The 10,981-nt window shown below is 34.6% G+C and overlaps 1 protein-coding gene across 2 annotated transcripts; it reads right to left on the bottom strand.

Moving 5' to 3' along the window:
• Positions 1 to 1,674: 1,674 nt before the first annotated feature.
• On the bottom strand, positions 1,675 to 5,264 carry LOC123314991. 2 transcript variants are annotated; one of them, XR_006537897.1, is made up of 10 exons: positions 5,122 to 5,264; positions 4,967 to 5,051; positions 4,519 to 4,880; positions 4,359 to 4,460; positions 3,981 to 4,304; positions 3,359 to 3,920; positions 3,162 to 3,302; positions 2,568 to 3,099; positions 2,276 to 2,511; positions 1,675 to 2,219 (listed from the first exon to the last, which is right to left on the bottom strand). XR_006537897.1 is itself a non-coding variant. In XM_044900501.1 (9 exons), the coding sequence occupies exons 2-9, from the start codon at positions 4,987 to 4,989 to the stop codon at positions 2,344 to 2,346; spliced, it is 2,214 nt and encodes a 737-aa protein (XP_044756436.1). In that variant the 5' UTR covers positions 4,990 to 5,051; positions 5,122 to 5,264; the 3' UTR covers positions 1,675 to 2,343. The 2 variants fall into 2 exon arrangements, 1 of the variants encoding a protein (XP_044756436.1); XM_044900501.1 differs by having other exon boundaries at positions 1,675 to 2,511.
• Positions 5,265 to 10,981: the final 5,717 nt, after the last annotated feature.

Genomic DNA, 10,981 nt, shown 5'->3' with positions numbered 1-10,981 from the left:
GGGTCGAAAAAGGGTAGTCTCCAAGGGGTGCAAGTAAAGTTTCTTACGGATTATGAATCCTGAATAGTTGACCATCATCTGAGTGAAAATCTCATCTTGAAACTGATAAAAACATAGAAGTTATGGTCAGCTGACTGCGCCGCTTTATATCGCGAATTCGGTGTTTTATACGGAAAAGGGTCGAAAAAGGGTAGTTTGCAAGGGGTGCAAGTAAAGTTTTTTACGGATTATGAATCCTGAATAGTTGACCATCATCTGAGTGAAAATCTCATCTTGAAACTGATAAAAACATAGAAGTTATATAGATTAAACTTCGCGCCTAGACGATTTCAGTTCAATTGATCGAAAAATTATATCGAACAAATTCATTTTTCCAACGAATTGTTCGAATTATCAAATTTATATATGCCAAACATCAAATATTTATATTATTTCCACTACTAATCTCATTTCGTAATGCAGAAGCGATTTTTCGGCGAAAATAATAGTAGGGGTACGCCGGCCGTCGCCGCTTCGGGTATCTTCGGGATTCTGTCAGCTAGAAATTGTCAGCCAACTTCACACCGCTCATCCAAAGCCATATTTTCGCGATTAAGACACGTGATGACGTGAAGCGTCTTTAAACGAGCGAATTAAGTCATGACGTCAGTCTTTAAGACGCTTTAAGCGGAACCTGGCAGTCTGTGGAGAGCGCCTGTGTCATAGAGTCATCTTGTCTCTGGCCTGTGTCGTCTTGAGCAGAAAGAGAATATGAATTTGATTTGAATTCCTACTAGGGAAGAGTGCTTTTATTGCCAATAATGCAGTTTCTGAGCATACATTAATTGTCTCCAGGATGCCAAATCATATCGACCAATCAGAGTGCAGCGCATCTCCCGCCAAAACTTTATCTTCGCTCTCTGAGCATACGTTAATTCTCTCAAAGAATCCCAAAATCCTAGCCAATCAGGGCAAAGCTATCTCGTTTGTCGTTTTCCCTACGCAATGCACCCGATATTGACGTGTGTTAATCGAAAAACGAATGTTGTGTTATGAATTGACAGCTTTCAGCTGATAGCTTAACCTACAAAGAAAGATCTTTGCTACAAAGCTCAACTTGTGATAAGTCATAGTCAGAGTCTCTGATATTAGTGTTCTGTTTTGTAATCCACTGATTAATATGAAGTATATTATTCAAACATGGATTGAAAATAATAATATTGAAAGTATAGTATTGTACAAATTTCTCCGTTAGTTCCTCATGTGGATGAATATGATATAAAATTTGGTTAATGTAATAAAAATACGGAACTTCATAATTACCTAAATTTATTATGCCATTTTAGTTAATATTAAAAAGATATTGAAAATTGTATCCACTTCAAGGAAGGTTTGCTTTGAATACTAAAACGTAACTATAAATCTAAGTCATATTCAAAATAGATTAGAAAAAAATCACTAATGTTATCAGACAATTTGATGTCTATTCAAAATAAGGATTAACTTTCTAGGGATATTTTTCTACAGAACTCGTAGGCAATATAACTTCATAATTGCTTCTTAAATTTTTTTGATCAGAAACTTTGAAGAATTGGCCTACAAAAAGAGATACACAAATTTTCTCACTCAAATCTTTTCAAAGATGCTCTTGAAAATGAAATTGGCAGGACATAGGGAATAACAGAAACATCCAGGTTAAAAAGTTATCATTCTTTATTTTCTACAATGAACAATAGAATATCCAAGAAGTACGAGTCAATTACATTTACTTGTTTCACAAAAGAAATCTGCATAACTCATGGGAAGCAACAGTGCATGTACAATAGCATTATACTCCAAGGTTGCATTCACAAACTTACTACAAGAGTAGAGTATGACCATGCTCAGAGAGCATACTCTGAGGAAGACATACATACATTTGTAAATTTGAGTAATCAGAGCTTACTCGGAGTAAGTTTGAGTGCGCAACACAAGTGAACACTACAAACAAACAAAATGTATTCAGAATGGATATAAATTAAGCAATCTTATACATTTCTTTAGTATAATTAGATAATCCAAAATCAAAATAAAACCACATTTACCTACATGAATGAAATTATATTTCACAATCACTAAAAAGACAAATTCATGCATTATCATTTCTAAAGTGAAGCACACATATTCTACAAATCAGACATCCATGATAGATGTAGATATTGACCCACCACCTCCCCACCTTCACACCCTCTAAGTGATATCTACAAAGTAATCGAAAATGAAAACCAACACAAAGCAGCAGTGGATTAATATTAACCTTCTAAATTCAAACGAAAAGCAAGTTATAAATGTGAATAATATTCCATCACCAACATTCATAATATTCTACTTTTTGTTAGGATAATATAATTGCTTTTCTATTTTCCTTTTTTCTACTCTTTGGGTTTTTTTGGCTTGAGAACTATTATAAGTTTTATTGATAATCTCTACCATCTTATAAAATTCTTCATCATCCAATGATTTTAATTTCAGGAATGTATCTTTCAATACAGTCTACAAAAATTTTAATGCACAGGATATTCCCATCACCAATTTTCTACCCAACTTACCTCACGCTTGGTACTAGGATCAATGGAAACAGTATTTTGAGATTCTGTTATTTCTTCAATAAAATTGTCAACTTCATTTTGATTTCGAACTCTGCTAGTCGAAGGCTCATCTATACATAATGGAGATTCATCACTCTCTGGACCTACAACAAAATCGCTCCTCTTTTCGGCCAAAGCAACTGCATGAATATGTTTACACAATGCAGTTTTGATAGTGTATTCTGGACACTGACATTGATACTTATGAATGCATACTTTGCATTGGTCACAATACAAGGTTCTGCATTCATCGTCACACATCTCGTTATATTTAACTATATAAAATTTTCCACTTACCGAAGTCGAGAAAACTTTAAACTCACCAGAATCTAATACTATCACTTTGTCCTTTACTTCATTTTCAGCCTTTATATGAGCTTCTCTACCTACTCTGCTTTGGTAGGAATTGGCGTTAGGTCTCTCCAAATCAATAATTTTTTTCCACATTTTATCTTGTACTAGATCTTCTAATAAATCTAATAATTTTTCTATTCTGAAATCCACATATTCCAAATAATATACATAATTATAGTGTATCAATATACAAATATTTACCGTAGGTTCTGCTTTCCCTTCATTTTATTGTATTTTATCACTTTATTTAGGCTCTCAATAGCCATGTTAGTATTAATACCAACATTTATCCTGTAGCAATGGGACCACATCATTATTCTTTCAATACTCTGAAAATAGTGTCTGAAAGAATATGAAATTAGAATAAAGTTGCCTAAATTGCTTATATCACAACTCACTTCTGTAAATATTTCAAAAAATCATATTCACATTCTTCTTCCAAATATTTGAAGTACTCTTCTTTCAATTCTAGAAATTTGGTTTGGTCAGTTTCTTTCAATATATGCCTCATTCTGTATTTCATTCCTTTTCTGATTTCTATTTTCTTTATTTTATTTCTCCCTTGGATGTTCCAGTTTTTTATGACATGCCACGTGCAAAGCAAACGCCTTGGCTTCTCATCCTTCACCATTTCTTGGCACCATGCATTGAAATATTTGGCATCATCGTCTGTCATAATATACTCACATTTTATATAGTCTCCAAGTCTTTCCCTTAATGACCTAAAAAAAATGTTTTGGATCGTCTGATCCAAACGATTGGAAATCAAAAAGGATACAGGGAACCCAACATTGTTCTCATCTTTGACTAAAACAATAGTCAATTCAAAATTCCTCATGTTGGTTCCATGAGTGCCATCAATACAAATAATTTTTGGGAATTCCCTCAGCTTTCTTTCCATAGTCCTGTTCATGAAAGCTATAGCAAAATCTTCAATTTGCAGCTGAGGGTGACTTTCTCCTGATAAAAATATGATAAGCAGGTATTAAATCAGAATCAAATTAGTGTATAAAAACATACCTATCTGCTTGAATAAGAAAACAGTGTTTTCATCTTGACAGTTCAATTCTTCCACTTTTAAGGCTGTTGCTGTCATATCATCTGCATGTCGTTGTTTGTTTATATTGAATTTTCGAATGATATATGAGAGATCTCCTCTTGTTAAAATATTCATTCTGGTGAGCTTCCCTTCCTCTAATATTCTCGCATCCTCAAGTATTCTCTCTTTTGTAACACCAGCACATAATTTTTCAGCGAGCATTTCCTGTTGATCCTTCGATAAATGTTTGGCTCGGAGTTCATCATCATGGCCAGCATGTGTTTCAATATAGTTCACTGTTACTCCTTAAATAGAATGAATCAACACTAGTACAATAACTATATTATTAAAAGTGTTACCAGAATTAGTTATTTTAGCACAAATTCTAGATGGACATAATCCTGATATTTTAATGCTTCCTCCTGCTTTTGAACATCTTTGGTTACTTTTACTGTCATATCCTGAATAGAAGTAATTGAATAATTGAGTTACTTAGATAGACAGCTTAAATATACTCACCTCTTGTATTACTCCTATTGCAATTATAGTATATGTACTCATCATCTTTGATCTTTTGACCTCTTTGAAAGGCATAATCTATATTTCTATTGTCAACTGCTCTCCAAGCTTCAAATTCCTCTTTGTTTCCAAAATAAAGAGTTGATCGTATAATAGTCAAAAAATGAATTTTTTCTATATGATCCACTAACTGGTCATGGCTTCCAAATGATAATTTAAGTTTATCCTCACAAAGTGGACATTTAATATTCTTCGTGTCCTTTCCTGTAAGTGGCTCTTGCAGGTGCACCTGTTTTATATGGCGGTTGAATGTAGACACACTGGATAACCTTTTGCCACATATGTGACAAAGAAGCTGTTTACTACAAAAATAGCAAGCTGATGACAACAATCAAATCACCCCTATTCTGTAACTCAGATCGGAATGAACCATATGAATAAACTTTACCTTTCTTGATCCATATCGATCATTCAAACGTAGCAATAAAAACTGCTTTTTAGAGCTGATAAACTGATATAGATATTACCACCGGCTGAAAGGCAAATATCAGAAACTCGTTCAAATATTTTAATATAGTCAAAAAGCAATTATTAATTAATTACCTTCTTTCGCAATCTGTATAAGCGATAATAATCGCTGTTTTCGAAATTTAATGAAAGAACAAACTGAAATGCGAAATTTTGAACTTATTACATTCACAGATAACAGAGTATCATCAAAATTAAGAGGATCTAATGGTACGATTACATGAAGAAGTTCGTTCGAGATCGAGAATAACCCGGTCGGGGGAAAAGTTGGCCAGACCAGAGAAATGTTTTGGCGGGAGATGCGCTGCACTCTGATTGGTCGATATGATTTGGCATCTGGAGACAATTAATGTATGCTCAGTTTCTGCATTATCATTTAGAATAAATAAATATTTTTCAAATAATAGCCAAAGAACAGAAATTGAAAAATTCACGATTCGATTCGCTGTCTAATGACAACGACAGATGACTCAACCATCAGCGATATTCTATTTTTGCGACAACAAAATTAATGACGTCAAGCTTAAAGACGCTTTAAGACATCGATTAAGACGCTTAATCGCCAAAATATGGCTCTTGTGTATAGACCATAGACTAAAAAAGTCTATGTGTCTATCATTGAACTCTATGGGAACCATAGAGTTCAATGGTGTCTATGTGTGTTTCTATGTGTTTGCAATGAGGGTAGCAGAGATAAGAGGAGAAGACCCTTTCTCTATGGACTATGGAGGGTAGTCTTTTCTCTTGTCTCTGTCTATACTTCCTATGCCTATGCCTGGCTGGCGGTAATTATCATTTGAAATAAATACATATTTTTTTGATAATGGCCAAAGAACAGAAATTGCAAAATTGTCTTATGGACACCCAGAGCCCATAACGAATTCCCATTAGGACTACCATCAGGGCTCATCTCCTTCAAGCTCTATATGCATTATGGAGAGTAGAGACAAAGAGTATCAACTCTTTGGTAAAGAGAAGGAGAACGATCGACGTACTAAAAATGTGTCCCCGAAAACGGGAAACGTAGGATAGGTGTCGCTGCGATTGCAGCGGGTATCGATAAGGGGTGGGGATTCAAGCGTCAATTTGAAATGAACAGCCTTCATTTAATTTAAGGTTATGTGTCATCGTGGTTTTTCTGATGATTTTTCAAATACCTTTCTTCAAATCTATATTAAATATGAGTTCTCTGAATTATATGCAATAAAATGCAAGTCGAAATCAATGGAATTCAAAAGAAATCACTGATCAAAAAAATTGTACCTACTTTTGTTTATCATTGTTTATTGAAAGCAGCTATGTTAGTTGGTTTACCGTATTCTTCAAAATTATATAAATCCGTAGTGAGGAGTTGTACACATCAAGACAACAAAAGGTAGCAGTCTCAGATTTATCACTTAGGTATTAGAGTAGATTCTTTTGCCAATACTCAGCTGAGAACCGATATAAACCATATATTATGTTATGCCAACCAAATTCTTCAAGAATATTTACTTCTGAACCATGTAGTTTTATTGGTTAGATATTCTTATACAGAAGATCAACTTCCCACAAGGTATGACAATTTCGATTTCGTTTATAATGAATCCATCATCTTTTTGATATCTTCATCGCAAAAGTGCTCTTGACAAACAAATTGATTCGCAGTTGATTCTTGAGATAAGGTTTTTTCCAATTTTCTCTCAAAAATCCTCTCGGAAATGTTATCTCTTCTCCTTTTCTTTCCGATGCCAAAACACTCTTATACTAGCGCACGCTTCAACATTTCACCATGGTCATATGTTGTTCTCTTATCAAAAATTAAAAATAATAATATTCCTATCATCTGTCACCAGGGAAACAGTTCACTCAGCCAACGAGCCAACTACAATTTGATTTGTGTAAATCAAAATTTCGCACTCTCGTGATGGCCAGCGCGCCTGTTGGCAAAAGCATGAACTACCCTATTGGTACATATTTTAGGGGACAAAAAATCTGTGGTCTCAAAGCAGCGATCGTTCTCCTTCTCTCTACTCTCCATAATATACATAATATCTCTGATTGTTTTCGAGAATCAGTTTTTCTTCGTTGTTTCAGTTACCCATTTGAATTATATCGTTGTTTCTTTTCTTTCTCTGTAGTGCTTATTCCAAATTGTAATTGTCACATAGGCTGTGGTCCGTATATACACTTTGGTTACTTCTGGTTAGTAAGTGGGCGGTCCGTATATGTCGAATTCCTGACAATTTGTTTCAATTTAGTCACCAGAGTAACCGCTCTGGTAACTTGCGGTTACCAAATTTGTATATACGGACCATACGCATAACAGAGGTTAAGTGGTACTGCACCTACCATTGAACTATGCAGGGTAGGTACCGTCCATACATTGAACTTTAGCACCTACTTGGTGAACTTACCCTTGAGGTTTAAATTGGGAAAATAAGGATATTATTATTATCAAAGATTATATTACTCTATAATCTTTGATTATTATTTCTAAATCGTCAATTAAATTAAGCAGAAAACTCTCGCGAAGAGAAATCGTTTAACCTAAAATTTTATTAACTCCTACCCATTGAACTAATTTCTTTAGTTCAATGCTCCTACCACTGGTATAAATACCTTTTCCAATATTTTTTTGGAATCAATATTTTCATTCAGAAACCCAGAACAATGATCCCAATATAACTTCTCCGAATAATAATTATAATACTTTGTTGGACAATGTGAGATAAGAGAAAACAAAACATATAATCAAAGAGTAACCTTTGAGTACTCTTTGATATAATAGAGCATACCTTTGTCTATGTAATATTAGCCATAGATCATGATCATAGACAACCTAGATATTATATTCATAGATTAATAATATAATCTATGATTATATGAGTGTTCTGTGCTAGATATAGCGTATATACCGTATATCCGTATCGCGTATATCCGTATATACCATATATCTATTATGGCTGTGGTCCGTATATACACTTTGGTTACTTCTGGTTAGTAAGTGGGCGGTCCGTATATGTCGAATTCCTGACAATTTGGTTCAATATCAGTCACCAGAGTAACCGCTCTGGTAACTTTCGGTTACCAAATGTGTATATACGGACCATACGCTATATTATATAATAGATATATGGTATATACCCTAGATATACTCTATCCATAGACCTATAAAACACATGTGTTTAATATGTCTATGACTCTATCTCATTGAACTAAAGCCTTGTTTATAGACCTAGGGGTTATATAAACAAGGACTAAAGTCTTTAGTTCAATGCTCTATCTACGGTATATACACATTTGGTAACCGAAAGTCACCAGAGCGGTTACTCTGGGCTGTGGTCCGTATATACACTTTGGTTACTTCTGGTTAGTAAGTGGGCGGTCCGTATATGTCGAATTCCTGACAATTTGGTTCAATATCAGTCACCAGAGTAACCGCTCTGGTAACTTTCGGTTACCAAATGTGTAAATGTGTATATACGGACCATACGCCTGGTGACAGATATTGGATCGAATTGTCAGGAATTCGACATATACGGACCGCCCACTTACTAACCAGAAGAAACCAAGGCTGTGGTCCGTATATACACTTTGGTTTCTTCTGGATAGTAAGTGGGTGGTCCGTATATGTCGAATTCCTGACAATTTGGTTCAATATCAGTCACCAGAGTAACCGCTCTGGTAACTTTCGGTTACCAAATGTGTAAATGTGTATATACGGACCATACGCCTGGTGACAGATATTGGATCGAATTGTCAGGAATTCGACATATACGGACCGCCCACTTACTAACCAGAAGAAACCAAGGCTGTGGTCCGTATATACACTTTGGTTTCTTCTGGATAGTAAGTGGGTGGTCCGTATATGTCGAATTCCTGACAATTCGGTTCAATATCAGTCACTAGAGTAACCGCTTTGGTAACTTTCGGTTACCAAATGTGTATATACGGATCACAGCCATAGATAGATCCAGAAAAAAGAGATATCTATGAATAGATCCTTAAAGACATTTGTGGAGAAACAACACTTTTTTTTCTCTTTGCAGTACTGACAAAGTAGTTTCGTAATTCAGTCGGCAGAGGGCGTCTAGATTTTTGGATTCGCAACAGAGATATAGATATTCTATAGACCATATTAGTGAGGTTAGAATCACTTAATTGGCGGGAGATCCATATTCAAATTTTTTTACATAGAAATCAACTTTAAGATGGAATATCGCTAGTTAGAAGTAAATGTTAATATAAAGACATGCAAAATTGGGTGCTGCCATTATGAGAGGTTGTTTCCAAGTACATTTTACATCACAAAATACTTTTATGTTCGACTGAATCATAAACACTTTATTTATGAATTCGTTTAGTGTCCATAATTGACTACTTTATTGGACACCACTTTATTGGACTCAACTGTCACTATCATTCTGTCAAATAAATTTACTAGAAGCAAATAACACTTTATTCAAGGAAGAAAAATTGAACTTTGACTTTGAAACAAAATTATGAATAACTTTTCTAAGCATTAGTGTGGTAGTGAATATTAAAAAAACATTTTTTGTTATCCTAAAAATGCATGCCTGAGGAAGTCGAGCTCGAAGTGGAACCACACTTTTCGATCTGCAATACTCTTGATGCTATCATCAACTACTTCCTGGCCCAATATTCTGGTGTTAACACTTATTTTAGTACTCTCCGATTCATCTATGTAGTCCATAGCGAAGAACTTTTGTGAGCTTTACAATTTCCTTCGTTTTACATGACTTGTTATAGGCTGCGTACATATTTTTATAAGCACTTTTAAAATTAATGGGTAAGAGAGATTCTTTGTCGTTTACGGCTTAATTTTCTACGCTTTCTTCTCCAGCACTATCCATTTTTTGGATTATTGTGACGTTTGTCACAAAATTAAGGAAGTAAACAACTGTGTTTACTAAGGTTGCTAAGGTCGCTGGTTACTAAGGTAAGATAATCGAAAGCACACTTAATGTTTTTCAGTGATAAGCCATTTCAGAAAATAAAATTTCTGCATTGCAGTCGAACATAAAGCTTTGTATGCAACTTGTACATAATTAGGCTTTATGGACTCGCCCAAGTTATTGGCCTCGCTCGCTTTGCTCGCTCTGCCATAAACTTTTGGACTCGTCCATAAAGACCTAATTTATGTACTTATTACATAAATAGCTATTATGTTCGACTGCATCATAAACACTTCATTTATGAATTCGTTTAGAATTATTGGACACCACTTTATTGGACTCAACTGTCACTATCATTCTGTCAAGTAAATATACTAGATGCAAACAACACTTTATTCAAGGAACAAGAATTGAACTTCGACCTAAAAACAAAATCATGAATTACTATTCTAAACATTAGTGTGGTAGTGAATTAAAAACACATTCTTTGTCATTATAAAAATGCATGCCTGACGAAGTCGAGCTCGAAGTGGAAGCACAGTTTTCGATCTGGAATACTCTTGATGCTTGAATCAACTACTTCCTGGCCCAATATTATGATGGCAACACTTATTTTAGTACTTTTCGATTCATCTATGTAGTCCATAGCGAAGAACTTTTGTGAGCTTTCAATTCACTGTTGAAGTAAACCAGAATACTGTCTTCTGTCGATTTTACAATTTTCTTTGTTTTACACCACTTTTTAGGCCGCATACATATTTTCATAAGCACTTTCAGATTTAGTGGGTAAGAGAGATTCTTTGGCGCTTACGGCTGAATTTTCTACGCTTTCTTCTCCAGTACTATCTATTTTTTGAATTATTATGACGTTTGTCACAAAATTAGGGAATTAAACAACTGTGTTTAATAAGGTTGCTAAGGTCGCTGGTTACTAAGGTAAGAAAATCAAAAGCACACTTAATGTTTTTCAGTAATAAGCCATTTCAGAAAATAAAAGTTCTGCATTGCAGTCCAACATAAAGCTTTGTATGCAACTC

Source organism: Coccinella septempunctata, chromosome 6 (assembly GCF_907165205.1).
Source record: "Coccinella septempunctata chromosome 6, icCocSept1.1, whole genome shotgun sequence".
Classification (NCBI taxonomy): domain Eukaryota; kingdom Metazoa; phylum Arthropoda; class Insecta; order Coleoptera; family Coccinellidae; genus Coccinella; species Coccinella septempunctata.
The sequence above is the reverse complement of the archived record's forward strand: the minus strand, read 5'-3'. Positions and strand labels throughout refer to the sequence as shown.